Genomic DNA, 19,635 nt, shown 5'->3' with positions numbered 1-19,635 from the left:
TGTTGACTACTTGAGAAAGGTACGGAACGTCAAGCTAATGACGAAAAAGAAGCGCTGCGTGGGAGGCAACCCATGAATTGTTGTTACAGGAACCCTTAGAAGTTAATAACCTATCCAAAAACACAAAAAAATCAGAAAACAGGGGCTGAAATTTTTTTTTTCCAGAGACCCTCTGCGCGCCCGCGCAGCTATGCTGAGCGGCCGCGCAGGGGTCGAGTTCCAGAAAATTTTTTACAGTTCAGAAAAAAAAAAACAAACAAAAACACAAAAACAGTTTTAGCCCATAAACCCACGAATTGTTCCCACTACCCCATCATTTTATCCCTTAATTCCCAAACCCTAATCTAATCCACACCCTATATATACATACACTTATCCTACATATCTCCCACAAAACTTCCTACACTTAAACCCTCTCACAAACATCAAAAATCAGTTCTTACACACTTTTATTCACGAATCAATGGCACCCAAGAGAGCACGCACTATTAACAGCAGCAGCACAGTTCCTACTGCTGATTCATCGAGGGGTACTGCTGCAAGGCCTCAGTTAACTGACAGAGCTGCGGAGGAGGAGTACACTAGGCTGTTGGGGAAGCCGATTCTGAAGGAGAGGGGGTTTTTACCATCAGGGAGGGATGGTGAGTTGTTGCCCATGATTGCAAAGAAGGGGTGGATAGCTTTTTGTGAGTCACCCGAAGCAGTGCCGATGAGCGTTGTTCGCGAGTTCTACGCGAACGCGAAGGCTGAAAAGAATGGGTTTTCTGTAGTCCGTGGGCTGACGGTTGATTATCATCCTGCGGCGATTCACCGTGTGATTGGACAGCGAGAGAGGAAGCCCGAGGAGTAGAACTGGAATGAAAAGACTGCTGAGGATTTTGACTTGGATTTGATTTGTGCGACTCTCTGTCGACCGGGCACAGTTTGGACCCGCAGTCCAGGCAATAATGAGTATCGTCACTTTCCGGCGATCGCCATGAACATGTATGCCCGTGCATGGAATGTATTTATTTGTGCTAATATTTTGCCTTCTTCACATGCACACGAGGTCACAGTTGAGAGAGCACAGTTGTTGTGGGGAATTCTGCATGATGAGTACTATGTGGGCCTTGGTGAGTTTATCTACCAAGGAATTCTGAAGTTTTTGAGGGGAGCAAAGCATATGAACATCCCTTATGCATCCACGGTTACGAAGCTATGCCGAGCAGTGGGAGTGAACTGGCCGGCTCATGAGCAGTTGCAGTTGCCAGCAGCTCCGATTGATTCTGGCACTCTGAATGGGATGCAGGAGTGGACCGGTGGTCAGCCTGAGGAGCATGGGCTGGGTTATCGTCTTCCAGGAGGGCGTCCAGCACGAGGTGCTACTATGGCTAGGCCAGGGCGTGGTGAGGCTGGTTCTTCGAGAGCTCAGGAGGGTGCTGGGATGGGTGATGCCCAGTATAGGAGGCTTTCACGGCGGATGGATGCCATGTATGAGACGCAGAGCCGGTTTGCTCAGGAGCTCACCCTTACGTTAGGGACTGCTTTTCGAGGCCTTGGAGCTGATATCCAGTGGCCAGTTTTTGGTGAGGACTCTGCATACCCACCGCCTGATACTCCACCCACTGAGGGTGATGATGATGATGACTCCGTGTAGGTATACCCTATGTTCCTTTCTACTACTTTCACTAAGGACAGTGAAGATTTTTAGTTTGGGGGTGGTAGTTAAGGAATATTGTGTGTGTGTCATTTAGTTGCATATTCATGATAGTTTAGTTCATATAGTTGCATAATTTATGCCATTTAGTTTTTTTTTATGAATGTCATGTAGCTCATGCATTTACCATGATCCCTTTTGCAATAAGTTATCGACTAAATTGTGATATTGATGCGAGTGTAGTGATAGCATTAAAGTGATATTAAGTTGTGTAGGTTGATATGCATGCTAGAAACAATTGTAAGTCCACTAAGTCTTAAAGAATGCGTAAGGGCTAGATTGTTGTTATGATTTGGTTGTTTTCAAGGTCAATCTACTTATTATGCTTAGAATTCGATTATAGGTTCTTAGTGATAAAGACATGAAAACAGAAAAAATTTTGGAGAAAAAAATATGGAAGTTGTTGCTAGTTGTGGCTAGGCGTCAAATGGCTAGTAGCCGGCTCGCGTATGTTGCGAGTAGTCTAGGGTTGAGCAAGATGGAGCGAAACGCACTTGCTCAGAAAAAAAAAAAAATTGGCATAATTGATCAAGAGTGGGCTCTTTGGTATTCGAGTTATTAAGTTCTTAGGGGACTTTGTGCCTAGTGACCTAAGGCTTTTAGAGTCTGGGATCCGCTAATCTAACGCTCGTTACATGGATACCATTGTATAAGTCTTTTGTGGACCTCACTCATTGCACGGTCAAATAAGCATTTGAGTTGTAAATAAAAAGCACGATTCCGTAGTAAGCTCCAGAGTTCTTGTAGTGTTGTATATCACTTTGTGCCTAAAATTTTTATTCTTTGTATAATCGTAGGATTGCCTTGAGGATAGTCTAGTCATAGTAATTGGTCTAGTTCCGAAGCATATCTGTTAAGCAGTTGCACACACCACGTTTCTGGCTGTATGTCCGTTTGCATGAGTTTATTGATCTTTAGTTGTCTAACTACATTCGTTGAGATGTGACAATTTGGTTGGTTAATTGTAGTAAGGGGGATCGTTGCATTTTCATATAGATTGCATTCATGCATATTTTTATTTGTTTTTGAGTCTGTGACGCTTGAGGACAAGCATCGATTTAAGTTTGGGGGTGTGATATGTGGCATTTTATACCACTTAGAACGTCTTAAAATGGCTTAAATTGGTGTCTTGAAATCAAGTATTTTGTGTATTTGATGCGTTTTTCTAGTGTTTATGCATTTCAGGGTATTAGTTGCATTTCGGGGGAGGAATCATCAAGAATAAGCCTTGGCATGTGTTCACCATTGCGAGAGGAAAGGAATGGGCAGATTACGGCAAAGAAACGGAGCAAACCTGGATTTTTTCCAGTAGAGGCCTGCGCGCCCGCGCAGCAATGCGAGCGGCCGCGCAGCAACCTGCGCGCCCGCGCAGGGGAAAAAGATAAATTATTTTAGACTTCTACTTTTGTTTGGCTTCCAACTTCTATGTAATCTGAGTTTTATGGGACTATTATATAGGTAGATTTGAGACGTTTTCACAGAGAGTATTAAGGGGATTATGTTTTAGATTGTGTTTTACGCAAGAAGCAAAGGAGATAAGGAAGAAGACCGATTTAGCACACCGCAACGAAGAGGAAGCATATTTTCTTGTGATTCTTGTTTCGTTGTAACGTTGGATGCTAGTTTTCTTGCTTTGACTTATTTACTCTTGTGACGTACTCTGTTTTAATATAATTAGTTTAGTTATTATTTTCTTGTGTTTGTTTGTCATGATTTCATATGAACCCATGATGGCGATAAGTTCTATTATGGGCTAATTGTGATCATGGGGTTGCAACGAATTTATTATGGAATTCTTTAGTTAATTGTTTAATACTTTAGTGTGTGATGATTGCTTGATATCTAGTATTGGTTGTGCGTAGTCGTCTTATGTGCGTCGCGAATATATAAGATAGGGTGTTAATCTCTTGTGAAGCGACGGTGGATCTTGAGATTTAGAACTTGCCATGCTAGCATAGGTTCATGTACGTTGAGCATGATTAGTGGGTAACTCTAACAGTTTTATTTGCCCTATGTAATCAAAAGGAATAACTTGAGCTTAAATCGTTGTGTTGTCAATTTCTGTAGACATATAGGAAATCAATATAATTGATGACTATTCAACTTCTATCTTAATTGTGGATGTTTGGTAGAATGGTATTAGTACAATGAAAGTTGGCTTTTATCAGTTTCGTGTTATGCGATTAATATCATCACTGTCACATGCTAAAGGTAATAACAATGGCTATAGAAGGAAGTAATAATGAAGTTGTGATCTCATGAGTGTTTTATTATTGATAAATTGAAGTGTTAGTTAAGTGGTTAATTAAGTAGTTAATTATAGTTAATATTTAATCAACAATTTTAAGTGTTATTATCTTAACATTGAGAAGCAATCATACATTGGTGAGTGAGTTTAATTAGACAATAATTTAGTCTGAGTCTCTGAGGGAACGAACTAGAAAATATTCTATATTACTTGCGAACGCGTATACTTGCGTGAATATTAGCGCGTGTTTTCGCCCTAACAACCGCGCACGGGTCAAATCGTAATCCGGATCGAAAAAGTTAAAACATGGAAAATGTCCGGAATTACCAGATTGGGTTAGGAAGGAGTTTTCGGAAGAGTTTCGGGTTGTAAAAACGTAAAAACGGTTGAGGTTGGACGATTCCCGGCTTTATAAAATAATTTTGTAATTATTCAGAAAATAATTAATAAATTAATAAATCAATATAAAATCATATAATACTCCAAAAATTACCAGAAAAATACCTTAATTCTCTATATTTTATTCTGGACATAATAAAATTAACATACCTAGACTTTACTACATATGAACATTCACATAACAACACCAATCATTAGATAATTTACCAAAAATCACATAAAATCACATAAAATCATTTATTGATAAAAATAATTACACGTCATGTCCCGGATATTACACGGAGGGCAAGAAGAATAGCCGACTTGCCTCAGCCAACGAATAAGTTAACAACACGGTACATAACCGGTTTCCATAGCTTGCAATCACCGTTCTTGTAACTCAAATCGACCGTCCCTGTAGCAAACGACTGAGAACGTGTAGAGAATAGTAGCAGAGCAATTTTTTAGCTGGACAGCACGGGTAGGCGGCAACAGTCGCGGGAAAGAGGGAGCAACACGCTTTTTTTATAGAAGAGAATGGCAAAAACGGTTAGCCTTCGGGCTTTATTAATTATATATATATATGATTACTAAATATGTTTGTGAAAAAAATTGAAATCATTTTTCCAAATCTAATGGTGGAGTTATACCCTAAACTGTAAGATCTTGGATTTTGGTTGTGTAATACTCATTAAAATGATGTATTAGCTATAATTATTTTGCTATTTAAGTTGGGGGTGTGACATCCGCGATTAGACAATCTTGACTGGGAATAAATGAAAGTTGACTATCAGGAAGAACGAAAGTCCTATATCAGGGCATTATTTAAGAATAAGGGTAACAACAAAGGTTCAAAATCTAATGGTGGAGTTATAGCCTCGAGAAAAGTAATTCAGTGGTCGGTGAATTGCGTGTAATTGATAAAAAATCATCCTTAGAGAAATGGTTGGTTAAAATTTGGACTATGTTGTCCAGAAGAGTCCAGTGTTCCTTAAGTTGACATTATTTACCAGCTGTTCTATGTAATTGGCGGTTGATATAGCCAGATAAGTCTTGTAGTGTATCAGATTAATGTTAATGTGATAATAGAGTAATGACGGGAAGTTGGTCAGTTGCTGTTGTATTGAGGAGTCATGCTACGGTGTTAGTTTCTTTGTATTTTAGTTTTCTGAACTATTGTTGATTCTGCTACTGTCATTGTTGCTATGATTGCTAGTGATGTTAAACTAGATTTCTTTTATAAATGGACCCCAATATGAAAAACGTGGGTACTGTGATTGGGCAACATTTTCCTGATACAGGTGCACCGTTTAAACGGTGACATCTTCTGTCAAATATTTTTGTTATGTTTTGAATAAACTCATTTATATTTCAGGAAAATACCACCCAAGACGGTTACCCAGTCTAAAGAAAATAGTAGTAGTTTTGTGGAGGGTCCAATTATAAATGAAATTTTAGACTTATTGCGCCAGCAGTAGCAACCATAGTTGCAGTTAATCCATCGGTTTCAACAGCAGCAACTACTGTTGCATCAGCAACAGCAAAGAGTGAACCAAAGTGCTAGTTTCAAATCTTTCCAGAGTATTAGACCCCCTGAGTTTAAAGGTGAACCTAACCCAGCAACTGCTGAAGTATGATTAAAAGAGATGGAAAAAGCTTTCAACCTTGTCCAAATAAGCAATAATTTTAAGACTGATTATGCAAGCTATTTCTTGAAAAATGAAGCAAATTACTAAACATATTTAGTAATCATATATAAAAACGACAACGATCAAAATAACGCTACCTTAATCTGTATACTCGAAAAAATATGTAAAAAAAATATATGTGGTACATAATGGATTATTCTAAAGTACACATCTCATGTATGAATAATAAATATGCTTATATTTGTTAATTATATACTACCACAAAGAATTTAACAACATTATACGGGCAATTTTCGACATGATAAATTTGTGATTAGGTTGAGACATCTTCTACATTTGATCACCAAGTTTTCATCACCTTATACTCTTCAATATTCAACTACACACATTATAATAAACGACAACATATTTGACTTAGAGATCACGTACAATCAAAAAATTGTTATCACCAGAATCACCAAAATCTGAAAAAAAAACTAATAATTGTAACACAAAAAATCATCACTTAAAATTATAAATGATCATTGAGTGTAAACTATACGCAGTGTTATTTTTTGTACAGTTTAATTAGGGAACAATATTTTACTTAACAATTACAAAAAAATTATACTCCATATTTTAATGTTATATTTTGTACAGTTTAATTAGATAATAATATTTTACTTGTCAATTACAAAAAGTTTATACACGATATTTTAATATAAAGCTAAAAAATAATTGTGCATCGCATGGTTATTATGATAGTTAGAATGTAGCAGTGTTCTAAAAGTTTGGAATCAAATATATAATGAGTGTTTGTGTCCTCACTTATAAGTTACTTCTGGTTTATAAGCACGTAACAGCTTATCGACGAGTGTTTATCGACCCAACTTATAAGTTGAATTTATAACTTATAAGCTGATAGGTGAGATATTGGTAACAACGTACTTTTTCTCTAATTTATTTTGAATTTTTCCCTCTTTATTAACTTTAATTTTTAAATAAATGTTTTAAATATTAATTTAATTTAAAATTTATGAATTGAGATAATTATATTTAAAAATTAATTATTTTAGTTCATTTAAGTTAAAAAAATTATGACTTATAAGTAAAATTATCCAAATACTTATATAAATTATAAGTGTTCATTTACTTATGACTTTTAAGTTATTTATTAATTTTAAGTTATAAATTAATTATTTTAAGATCTCTCAAATATAAAATAAGTGAAAATTGAGAAAATGAAAGAAAAGAAAAGTATAGTGCGGGGATAATAAAGAGGGGTAGCTCGGCTCCAGATCTAGCTGCTGCTGCTGCTGCTGCTGCTGCTTGCTTGGTTGAATATCCATCTCTTTGTTTTCTGGCAGCTTGGCTTTAGCTTACTAATACAAGCCCAACCCCCCTTCTCATCTCAAGTCTTTCTTTCTCCCGCCCTTTTCCAACTCTCATCCCCCAGCTCAACTGGGGTCTTCCCTCAACCACAAGAACAAAATTCGGGTCTTTGCTTCTTCTTTATCAACTTTGAGGTTTTCTATTCTTACATTTTTAACAAAGCTGCTGTACTTTATATATATATTTTTTGTTATTTACTAAACTAACTGTTTTTATGTTTACTTTTATGATTCACTTCAATTACTTTTGAACCATTCTAGGATGTTGGATCACTTCAATAATGTTTTAGATTATAGAATTAAGGAATATGATCAACTGTTGAATATTTCTTCCAAGCTCTAGAACTGTTGAAGTTGGTTCTTTTAACCTCAACTTTCTATTAACTTAACTTTAACAATTTTCAAGTTACTTGTTCAACTATCCGGGGCTGAGTTTTTGAACTGTGATGCATGTTTTGCTGGAACTCTATAACTTGCAACTCAAATTAGTGGCCTTCTCTTTTCGTTTATTTCCAAAACAGACAGGAGCAGTCGGTGGAAAAGCTTTGGGTGTAATGGATTGGGGAGTCAACAATGCTTTTAAGAATTTAAAAGGTATCAGACTGCACATTTTGCTTTGTGTTTCTCTGAGTGTATTCTTGGCTTCGATTGCTGTAGGTAATGAGCTTGTTTAAGCACATCAATGTACATGGAAGGATCTCTTTGTTTTTCATATCAATTGACAAATTGTGTTATTATGCTTTGGTCTTTAAAATCATTCAAAACACACTCTAACTACAAATCTAACTTTTTGCTGGGACAGATATTGAACCCAAGGCCATGATGGATGTGGCCCTTATTTCAAGCATCGATACGGTAGATGCTGGGTTGGCTTATTCAGAAAAAGCAAACTCTGCTCCCTTATTAAAACCGAAAAAGAAGACCATGACTTCGATATATCTCAAATATTTTGATACTGCTCCTGACGGGAAGAGTCGAAAGTGCAAGTTTTGTGGACAAAGCTATTCTATTGCCACTGCCACTGGTATTTTTTATACATAGGAATATATCTTGTAGGCTTACTTGTTCTAAGCTAATTAAGTTGCTACATTTTTTGATCACCAAATGGATTTGGCAAAATGCAGTCTGATATTTAGTCGCTACCATCTACTATTTTGTGATTATGATATACTTTTATATATATATTTCAGCAGAAGCTGATAGTGAAATCCTGTTCATACAAAGCTAAAATTTATGGAGTTGTAGTTCATATTTCAAAATATAATTTCAAAATTATTTATAACCTATTCTTTATATTAGATTCAACCACTTCTAGCATGATTATGGTTCGGTATTTATATCGTACAATATCATTTTTGTTGTAACCTTACAATAGTTAATTTGGCAATTTGTGTAGGCTCTTTGTCGTATATTTTTATTATTTAATTACTGAAGTTTTTGTCTGCACATTTTATTAAATCTATTAAATAGGCAATCTGGGTAGGCACCTTAGCAACCGTCATCCAGGATATGATAATTCGGGAGATGTTGTGACTACTCCAACTGCACAACCAATTACAATTGCTAAGAAAGCTCAAGCAAAATCACCTCATTTTGTGCTTGACCATTTAAATTGGTTGCTCGTCAAGTGGCTCGTTCTATCAGCTCTTCCTCCTTCTACCTTGGAGGACAAATGGCTGGTCAACTCTTTTAAATTTCTCAATCCATCAATACAACTTTGGCCTGGAGAAAAGTACCAAACAGTACTCTGTGACATTTTCAGGAGCATGCAGGATGATGTTAGAGTAGTTCTGGATCAGGTTTCATCTAAGGTTTCGATCGCTCTTGACTTCTGGACTTCCTATGAGCAGATTTTTTATATGAGTGTCAGGTGCCAATGGATAGATGAGAACTGGTCCATCCAGAATATTCTTATTGATGTCTGCCATATACCTTTCCCTTGTGACAGTACAGAGATCTACACCAAACTGGTGAGAGTTCTCAAGTTTTACGATATTGAGAACAAAGTTCTATCATGTACTCATGATAATAGTCCATATGCTGTCCAAGCATGCCACACTCTGAAAGAGGAAATTGATAGCCAGAAAGTTAGTCCTTTCTGTTACATCCCATGTGGTGCTCGTATATTGAACTCAATTATCAGCGATGGACTAAGAACCATAAAATCCGTCATCTCTAAGATTCGAGAGTTTGTGTTGAAGATTAATACATCCATGGAGATATCACAAGATTTTATTCAATTTACAGCTGCCTGTCAGGAAGGAAGCTGGAAAATTCCACTTGATACTTCTGTTCGCTGGAGTGGCAATTATCAAATGCTTGATGTGGTGAGGAAGGTACTTACTCGTCATTTTTACTTAGAGTTAATTGCAGTTTGCAACCCCTACCTTTCATTGAATAACAAAAATATATACTAACTTTCAAAAATACAGTTTGCAACCCCAAACTTTAGACATTAAATACAATATGCATCGCTTTAATTATTTTGTTAAAAATATTTATATCGTGGAGGGTAAAATTGAAATTCAGCAAAATATTTAAATAATTTTTTTTATTTAAAATTAGACTAAAATTTAGAATTTCAAATTATAAAAATAATATTAATGTCAATTATTTTATTACTCAGTATAATTTTTAAAATTTTAAAATATAGATATATTTAGAAATTTTATGATTATATATATAAACATATATTTTGCTTAATAAATATATTTTAATTATTTTCATTATGATTAATTTAGAGTATTACTAATAGAAAATAGCTATAATTTTTTTCATGTAAAAAATGCATTAAAATAAATATTTTAATTAATTTAAAATTTTAGTTATTAATATTAACATCTCAATTTCAGTTTTATAATCGCAATGGATGCATGTTGTAGTTGATATTGAAAGTTAAGGGTTGCAAACTATATTCTGCAAAATAGGTATACTGTTTTGATTATGAATGAAAGGTGGGGTTGCAAAGTGCAATTAACTCTTTTATTTAATGTAGTAACAGTTTCACCAAATGTAATGAGAGTAATCTATTCATACAGGTATAACATGCCCTTATTAATTTCTTTCTACAAGTAAAATATATAGATGTGAGCGGAAAAGCCTAGGTTTAATGTTTAATAAGTTCTTTGATATTCATTCCGTTTCCATCTAAAATCACAGGCTGGGAAATCTATGGATAGCATTATTAGGAAGTACGAGGAGACACTGGGTAGTAGGTTTCTACTAAGCCCTCCAGAGAAAATTGCAATCACTGTCATGTACACATTTCTAGAACCATTCCATAAAACTATAAACAACATATGCACAAATAAATTTCCAACGATAGGACTGGTCCTTTTCTTCATGGATCATATATCCGAGACTATCGCTACCTGCAGAGATTCCCGTCACAACCCTGAGTGGCTGAAGAATGCTGCTGAAGAAATGGCTGCAAAGGCACAGGACTACAGTGATCAAGTTTGCAACATTTTTACATACATGACTGCAATTCTTGATCCTCGAATAAAAGTTGAGCTCATTTCCGAAAGTCTCAACTCAGAGAACCACTTAGAGGAAGCGAGGTCCCATTTCATGCGGAATTACTCAAGTAACCATTTTCCGTCGATGACAAATGCATACATGGTACAAGAGTCACAAGACGGTGGTACTGTTTCTTTTGCAGAAGAGATTGCTCGTAAAAAGCGTAGGGCCAGCATGAGTTCTGCCACTGACGAACTTACTCAATATCTCTCAGAAGCTCCGGCTGCATTACAAACAGATGTTTTGGAGTGGTGGAAGTCAAATAGCACACGCTATCCTCGGTTATCTTTGATGGCTCGGGACTTTTTGGCGATTCAGGCAACTTCAGTAGCACCTGAAGACATTTTCTGGAGCAAGGGTGATGAAATCGATAGACAGCGTTTTACAATGCCCCTTGCGACAACACAAGCATTGCTTTGTCTCAAATCTTGGACTGAAGTCGGGATGAAGTTGAAACACAAATCAACTGTAATCGATTATAACAGCCTTATGGAGGTGGCTGCTACAGCAGCAAGAGACAACGTCGCAGTAGCTTTAGACAGGAAACAGAAATGAGTTTCATGTGTTTTTCTTGGCAAGGTAAATGCTTTGGATGATATGTATCATGACATGAAGAAACTAGATCCTAGTTTGTATATAATTTATATATTTAGAGGAAACCTGTGTTTCCTTTAACCCTCTTATCCTTTTCTTGCATCCTTGTTGTATGTAGAATTAGATTGTTTTTATGTACAAATTTACGGACAGCAATAATCCTCATTTTCAATAATTCTTGTTTTGGTTGGCTGATTTAGGATAATATTCATATTTAAAAGAAGTATTGAGCATTTTCTGTTCCTGTACAATTTTAGATAAATCGTACAACTCGTGTTTTTGAATAATCGCATAACTGCCGTTTGTAAGCAGGTTTAGTTTATAAATTAAAGAAGGTTGTATGTATCACATTCGTTCTTTTATCATAGATTATCTAATTATGGAGTACAAAATCCGGTTTATATTTAGATGATGGTAATGGAATACATTGGGGCGGCATGTCAGAAACCAGAAGTCACAAATATACCAAGACCGGTCTTAATAGCTATGAATTTTCTCTGCAAGAATATTATTAACGAACATACCCAACTTCTACCTAATGTATATTGATATTTCAATTTCTACATATAAACTCCGCTGAAAGCAGAATAAACATAACTCAGAATATGTATAAAACAGGCCACCTCGACTATGGGTATCCATTTGTTCAAAGGAAAGATTTTTAGCACAACTTGACAGGACATATCAATTCTACAGTACTCACAAAATTTTAGTTAACATTTCAAATATCAACTATTACAGTATGGCGTATGTAATTTGTATTTATCAATTAGAAGAGCACATGTATGTTACTTTCTATGTTGATGTTTCATGTAAAAAGATACTCTCCACCATATTCGCGTATAATTACCGGAACACTTGTGGCTGGGATCTGCATAAGAAAAGTAAATAAATAAACAAATACACCAGCCCGTAGAGGAATAAATATTACAATATTACATTGTCATCTAAACAAATATTACTATAGCTTGTCAGGACTTGGAGCTCATTTGAAATTCAGGATTTAATACAAATGACACATTTGGATTATCAAACATATGAATTTGAAATGACAGATAAATTCATGTCATTTGAAATGCATGTTCCCAGAAAAATTCGTTTTATGTGAAGTGTTTTTGTCTTTTAATTTGATATATACTCAAACCACTAATCACTCTAGTATATATTATATATTGCACTGTAGCCTAGCTCCCTTAGAGAACATACGAGAAGATGGTTTCAACAAATGTTTTAAAAATGAAATGAAACCAATATATTTTAAGAACAAATACCAATTGCTAAGAAAACAGGAATTTGAGATAAAAATTGCATTTTGGCCTACGAACTCTGCCTACGTTCCAGCTAGGAAATCAAGTGACCTTTAAACTCAAAAACTATAAGACAAGATATAATACAATCCCATGCACTCATACACGATTAGAAGATAACTAAAAAAAGGAAAATGATACAGGGCAAGACTGCTTTATTTTTTCGTAATCCCTAAATTCCATGCTAGAGAAAAAATATATCTAGCATATAAATTCAATTTATACTTCTATTTTCATTAGAGTAGTTTGTAGCATCTGCATGATATATGATTATCTGGATGTAAATTGAGGCCAGATACATCTCCCATGGTCTATTAGTGAAACATGACAGTTCCGAGGGCCAACTTGTTTTAAAAGGTCGGAAGTTTAGTGGATTACTTGGCTCTTTTATGGTTTACAAAATTAAAGTTTCTCGTCATGAGATGATTATAATTGACTCAGTATTGCAAATCTACGAATAATTAAAAGAATAAATCATGACAGAGAAAATCAAGCACTTTTCTTATCTGCAGTTGACTGTATTAAGTCAAAAAATCGACTCACCATTCCATAATCCGTTATTATCACCGATACATAATCTGATGGAGTAGCATCATACCTGTTCCATTTCAACAGTATTTCAATAGTATTAAGCACTTTTGAAATGTATAGAATTGTTAGGGACATCCAAAAAAATGAAAGTGTATAGAATTGAATGGTACAGAGGGAGGGAGTAAAAAGGAACAAACAACAATAAATTATATTTTACAAAATTGTGATATATGTAATTTATTTTATGATTATGAAAAATTATTAATTTATGATAGAATTGGGACCATATATCTATGCAGGGATTTTCTAAAAATTATTATCTTATTATCTTATCGAAATTAATCAGTTTTTAATTAGACCAAGTCGGGACAAAGGAAAAAAAATTAGAGGTTATTAATTTAAAGAGTATTAATTCATAAAGGTTTCAAAGAACTACATGTATCAAAACGAAAATTTCAAATCAGTTTGTATTTTTCAGGGATATAAAAAATAACTTACAACAAATTCAGAAGTTGAATTGCTGAATCATCGAGATAACGAATATCCACCTCCCCGGGGACCTTAGATATGGCCCCTGGATCACCTACAAAACATTCAACAAGGATGAGATGGCTAACTTAATGTAGTGGCTAAGAATATATAATATAAATAAGTAGTTTACAGTTTAGACAAGAATAGAATCAAAAATTTAGTTTGTGGCGCATACCAAGTTCATTACAGCATATTGAATCAAGTTGTACCCTCTCATGGAACTTATACGCTTCACAGCAAATCATGACAGGAACACGGAATTCATGTGCAACCATAGCAACACATGCAGTCCCAACCCTTGAGTATACTGTCCCATTGGACAGTACAGAAGCAGCCCCAAGAAAAACTCTGGTGATCTCATGCATAATATAGGAAATGGCATTTATATGAGTATATGTGCAGTTCACGCCCTTTTGGACCAGTCTTCGGACTAGTGCTTGACCTTCAAGCTTGGGACGTGAGTCAACCACAACAACTCTGAATCCAGTGCCAAGTTCATGTGCCCGTAGAAGTATCATTTCAACAACTGAAGATGCACCATATGTGAGCAGAATGTCACCGTCCCTAATTTTTGCAACAGCATGTCCGACTATAATCTTGTCTGCGAGTACTATCTTCTCAGTAATGAAACGGTCTATGTCTGAACTAATTGAGGCTTTTGCTTCCGACTCAGAAATGTCAGAAGGTAATCTAGTAACATGAGCCTTCAGGAACCGAATTGCATTACCCATGCTAATTGACAGGGGCCGGCACTCTATCAAAAAGGAAATGTAACCATTAATCTTGATTATTAAATCTCTAGTAATACTCTTCTCTGATGGTGCAGAGTAGTCTTCTAAAGCTTCCTGAAATGCTTGCAGCATCGCTATACAACGAGCATTGCCCCCAATGATATCTCCGGAAAGATATTGTAATCCAGCCTACACACATGTTGCATATAGATAATAAAATAATATTTAGATCAGGTAACACCTAGAAGCTAGAACACTAAAAAAACAATTCTGAAAACATAAAATAATACCTTGTAAACAGCAGGATGAATATGATCAGATTGGAAAAACTTTGTCTCGAGATCAGGAAGCTGTGTTCCTCGCTCATACTGAGGTAGATGCAGAAAAAACTCGACCCTGTTTCGGGCTTCAATTTGTTTGACTACTGAACGCTTCTTGGCCTTTTCCACCCGGGTTTTATCATCAAACTGCATGCGAGGAGGAGGCACATCTTTCTTCTTATCTTTTTCAGGAGGTCGATCACCTCCTTTTTTCTCAGAAGATGCTACAGGACCATCTTTCTTTTGCTTGGGCTGTTTCACCACTTTCCCAGTCTGCATAGAAGGTTCTCGTCCAGTAGCAGCAACAGATACTTTTCCTTCAGCTTTAAACATGCAGATGTATAATTGAGACTTTAGGCATTACAAATTCTACCTTTTCTTATATGTAAATTATAAAAGACAGTTAAGAAAAGCATATAATATAGACTCATTATCTTCCACCCAAGGAGAGTGAAGAAAATTTAATATACAGTTATAAACATTCATTAAGCGCCCAGGAAAACCAATCAAAATGAAGAAATTTTGTTTAAGGACAAAGACTGACCATTTGAGCCTTTGGAAGCTGCTTTTGCAGCTCGTTGAGCCTCTTGCAAGGCACGCCTTTCAGCTTTTGTTGTTTTTTCTTTAAGTGATTTTGAATTAGAATCTGTGGAAATTCCAGCAGCTCGATCACCACCTTTTTCTACAAGTTCAAGATTATTTTAATAACAAGGAATAAAAACACACATATTAAACATAGCACAATAATTTCCACATACAAACTATGTCAGGAGCTTAATAGACAAAGCTAATTGTTTAGTATCATGCATCCCCTTAACATAATGTGTCTAACTATATCTATCATATATATTATATGTAAAACGCCTACTTAAGATGAACAATATCTATGGAAGGAAAATATTACTAAATCATCCTTCACATTCAAAAATCCCTTCACTCTACATGTCCAAATCTCATTTATTCAACACAAAAAGGAATTGCTTTACTCATGATACTACCTCTTGGTAACAGATCCTTGTTTCTTATTATTGATCTATGTAAAACATGGGAATTATTAAAAAGTATTCATGAATATCAATGAGGATACAAGTCCCAAAACTAGGCAGAGGAAAGGCCCACAAATTAGGATACAAAACTAGCAAATGAGGGTATTGAATTCAAATCTAAAACCAAGTAGTTCCTCCTACTCCCCGAGTCTCCATCTTAAATATTACCAAATACAGTACATTTATCACAATTTACAGCTAACACTTGAAAAAGCATTAAAGTAAATGACAGAGGTGTGGCTAACGTATACACTCATTTTCAAAATATTGATCGAATTTTCAAATTCACAAAAAGGTGGCTGAATTTACATTCCGCCTTTCAAAAATGTGCCTGCCGTTAAATGTAGCCTGACGGCTCTAACAGAGCAAGGGGTATTTTCGGGTTTTTATATCTTTAATAATTTTAATCTTTGTACATCTAATTTATCAACATCTTCTTCATCTTTTTTTTCTCCTCTGCTCTTGCCACGTCCTCGCTGCATCTTTTAATTATCATCATCTTCTTCTTCTTTAGTTAACACTGCCGCCACCACGGTGGTGGCTTCACCCTCCTTCCTGCCATGAACACACACAGCGCGGACACACACCCACTTAACACACTCACCCTTGTCTCTAATCTCTCATCCTACACCTTTCAATATCCCTCTTTTTTTCGATCAACACACAAAATACACACACACAACATACACACAACACCATCCATCTCTCTCCTTCATTGTCTTCGATCATTAAAACCCATCAAACCCACAAAAATGCAGCTTCATTCTCCCTAGTTCACAAATAACACAAACCCCCTTCTCTGCCCCGCCAATAACCACCACCTGCCATCCCCTCCGTTGCCTCCGTTTCCGGCCGGTGGTGGCCTCCTTCGAGATCCCCCAAATTATCTCCCCAAATTATCTGGTTAACATAAACATCTCAAATCCCCAAATTTCCAATCAAATTTATAGTATATATAATTGACATATTATTATTGTTGTTCAAGTTTAGTTACGTATGTTTTTGAATTTATGAATGATAAATAGTGAGATTATGAATGGGGCTAGAGCTGGGAATTGGGGGATTTCAAGTTGGGGTCTGGGGACGAGGATGTGCAGGGGATGGTACTAGAAAGTAGAAATTATTGTATTTATTTTTTTCATTTATTTTTCTTAAACACATATGTTTATTTACCTTGAAACCCCTTCAATTTACGTTTTTTAATTAATTTAACGGAGAAAACTTAAAGCCACATTTTTGGAAGGTGGAAAGTAAATTCGGCCACTATTTTGTAAATGTGAAAATTCGGTCAATATTTTGAAAATGAGTGTAAATATTAGCCACATCCTTATTAATTACTCAAAAACTTTATCTAACAAATCATCAGTTCTAATTCTACTTGCACACAAAGCTAAACCTACCAAATCACATCTTGACTTACCTTATCTAAATGCAAGTTAAAAGTCGATAAATCTGCTAGAAAACTAGGAAACAAATACAAAACAAAATTGTCAATCATAAAATACAATAAGAGCTAAACATAAACACAAATATCAACAAATTTACCCTCATTCGCCACTTGAGCAACATTTTTCGAGAAATTCCTAACCGCCATCATATCCAATCCCGTACTCGGAAGTGACATTGGCAACTTTCCCCTACTATCCGACCTACTCCAATTCTCAAAATCCTCGGAAAACTCCCCATCCCCTACTTTAATCGACGACACCGGAGAAGTTCCAAGCACCGAATCTCCCGGATTATAGCTCCCTACAGGCACATACTCCATCTCCGATCGCCGAAAATCACTCACCGGCACCGGAACTCCGACGGCGCGCGTGAGATTGTCCGAAGCATGACGCGCCGGCGGAATCATGACCGGAGAAAGAGACGACGACACCGGAGGTAAATCGGCGGGTCCGGATTGGGTCCGGTCGGGTTGGGGAGCGAAAAAGCCGACTTTTCGGACTTTCGGGTCGATGACCCGAGAAGTACGACGAGGATCCATAGAGTAAATTAGGGGATTGGGGGGGGGGAAGTATAGATACAGAAATAGACACAGTCATTTTAGGGTTTAGTAGTGTACATCGAATTGGGTTCTTTTTTTTCTCAATTATTCTATTCTAGGGGGTTTTGATTGGGTTGTTTGTTATTGATTAATAGAGTAGGCTGTGAAAGTCAGAATCTGCATCGGGATTGGTGGGTTTTCTTAGGCTTTCAAACTTACGGTTGAATTAATATTTATGGTAAAAAAAATATTTATTACATTACGGTAAAAAATTATATTATCAAACTTGTAATCTTTAACAAATTTTCCCAGATTTTTTTTTCGAACTTTATAAAGAATAAAGTTGAAATTTTGTTAAGTGGGGATGAAAGTCTCTCTAGAAACGCAGCCACCCTCTTTTATTTTAAGGCTATATTTGGACGGAGGTGGGAGGGAGTGGGTTCGAACGTGTTCAAAAGAATCATGTTTGGAAAAGTTTGTCAAAGAAGGGATTTGGTTTTGTGAGGGTTCATCGAGGGTCGGAAGGGGTTAATTTGTAATACAAAAATTAAACTTTTCAACACCCCAGATTGGGCTGTTGACAGCTTACTTTTTTTTATTCATCCTCTCTCTCGCTCTTTCTCTCTCTTTTTCTCATCTCTCTATTTAAATTTTTTCATTTTTTTCTTTTTGAATTTTTTTAAAAATATTTTCAAATTTAGTTAAAATTTGTAGATAAATTTAAAAACATTCACTAATTTTTTAATATATAATTTGTACATAATAAAAACAAACCTTACTTCAACCCCAAACCAAATATGTCAAGGGTTCAACTCATATTCACTCAGCACCTACATCCAAATGAGGTAAGGGTTCAACCTAGCCTAACCTAACCTAACCTAGCCGAGCCAACCTAACCCAACCTAATCCCTCCCTTCTTAACCCCCAATCCAAACAAGCCCTAAAAGAAAAAACAAACATAACAGGAGGGGGCTTTTCCTGATTTAAAAATCCTCGAATCCTTTAATTTGTAGGAGTATATTTTTGTTTTAATTCAGTAATCTTCTTTTTCGGTAAAATTTAGACTCATTTCTTTTTTCGTTTGTTTATTTGTTTACATCGAAATTATTGAAATTTCGAATTTTTTCAAATTTTATTCAAGCGGAGATTATTAAATTCGAAAATGAACTAATTATCAAATATTATGATTTCGTTTTTGAGATCTAAGAGTTTATTTAGATTTCGGTTTCCAATTTCACTTTTATTTGCTCTAATTGATGAGAGAATATTTGTGCACAATCTTCTCTAATTGTTTACAACTAGATGAATAAACGTTGTTAGAAGAGAATAAGTTAAGACTAAAAAGTTGTTTACATTACTATGAACTATGAAGAATAGTTTACACAATATTTGGAAATGTAAAACTGAATCTGAAAAAATGCAATTTAAGGTTATATAAAGTCTGTTGATAGAGTATATATTTAGATATATTTTATATGATTTTTTCCCCATATTTATTATAAGAAAATTCGGATTTGTGGGGGTTGCACGCACATGCTACACTGTTTGGGACCCTATCTTGAGTTCCAGAAGTCCAAATTTGGATGATTTAACAGCCCACGTGAAAATAACGAGATTCTCTTTCATTCTAAGGTGGTACCCAGATCAATATTCATTTGGAGTGGCCCAGACTTTCTGAAGAAAAGTCAACTACGAATTTTACTTGGAAAACAAAATCAGTTTGGGAAA

General features: G+C 35.6%; 2 protein-coding genes across 4 annotated transcripts; one reads left to right on the top strand and one right to left on the bottom strand.

Moving 5' to 3' along the window:
- Positions 1–7,219: 7,219 nt before the first annotated feature.
- Positions 7,220–11,698, top strand: LOC141717985 (zinc finger BED domain-containing protein DAYSLEEPER). Of its 3 annotated transcripts, none has more exons than XM_074520302.1 (5): positions 7,220–7,447; positions 7,863–7,935; positions 8,144–8,365; positions 8,812–9,677; positions 10,501–11,698. In XM_074520302.1, the coding sequence occupies exons 2-5, from the start codon at positions 7,896–7,898 to the stop codon at positions 11,413–11,415; spliced, it is 2,043 nt and encodes a 680-aa protein (XP_074376403.1). In that variant the 5' UTR covers positions 7,220–7,447; positions 7,863–7,895; the 3' UTR covers positions 11,416–11,698. The 3 variants fall into 3 exon arrangements, with proteins under 3 accessions (XP_074376403.1, XP_074376404.1, XP_074376402.1); XM_074520303.1 differs by having other exon boundaries at positions 7,220–7,476; positions 8,812–9,668; XM_074520301.1 differs by having other exon boundaries at positions 7,220–7,476.
- A 338-nt stretch (positions 11,699–12,036) lies between these two features.
- On the bottom strand, positions 12,037–18,093 carry LOC141717986 (uncharacterized). Its single transcript, XM_074520304.1, has 7 exons — positions 17,466–18,093; positions 15,419–15,556; positions 14,845–15,197; positions 13,999–14,743; positions 13,791–13,875; positions 13,305–13,359; positions 12,037–12,325 (listed from the first exon to the last, which is right to left on the bottom strand). The coding sequence occupies exons 1-7, from the start codon at positions 17,905–17,907 to the stop codon at positions 12,263–12,265; spliced, it is 1,881 nt and encodes a 626-aa protein (XP_074376405.1). The 5' UTR covers positions 17,908–18,093; the 3' UTR covers positions 12,037–12,262.
- Between the last annotated feature and the right edge of the window lie 1,542 nt (positions 18,094–19,635).

Source organism: Apium graveolens, chromosome 4 (assembly GCF_009905375.1).
Source record: "Apium graveolens cultivar Ventura chromosome 4, ASM990537v1, whole genome shotgun sequence".
Classification (NCBI taxonomy): domain Eukaryota; kingdom Viridiplantae; phylum Streptophyta; class Magnoliopsida; order Apiales; family Apiaceae; genus Apium; species Apium graveolens.
The sequence above is the reverse complement of the archived record's forward strand: the minus strand, read 5'-3'. Positions and strand labels throughout refer to the sequence as shown.

Bases quoted from the DNA above. Each gene is read 5' to 3' on its own strand.
- LOC141717985 (XM_074520302.1), top strand. From the start codon at position 7,896: ATGGATTGGGGAGTCAACAATGCTTTTAAGAATTTAAAAG. The intron at 8,366-8,811 runs GTATTTTTTATA...TCTATTAAATAG, and splicing joins TTCTATTGCCACTGCCACTG to GCAATCTGGGTAGGCACCTT. The intron at 9,678-10,500 runs GTACTTACTCGT...CTAAAATCACAG, and splicing joins TGCTTGATGTGGTGAGGAAG to GCTGGGAAATCTATGGATAG.
- LOC141717986 (XM_074520304.1), bottom strand. From the start codon at position 17,907: ATGGATCCTCGTCGTACTTCTCGGGTCATCGACCCGAAAGTCCGAAAA. The intron at 15,198-15,418 runs GTCAGTCTTTGT...GCATGTTTAAAG, and splicing joins AGCTTCCAAAGGCTCAAATG to CTGAAGGAAAAGTATCTGTT. The intron at 14,744-14,844 runs GTATTATTTTAT...ACATGTGTGTAG, and splicing joins TTCATCCTGCTGTTTACAAG to GCTGGATTACAATATCTTTC.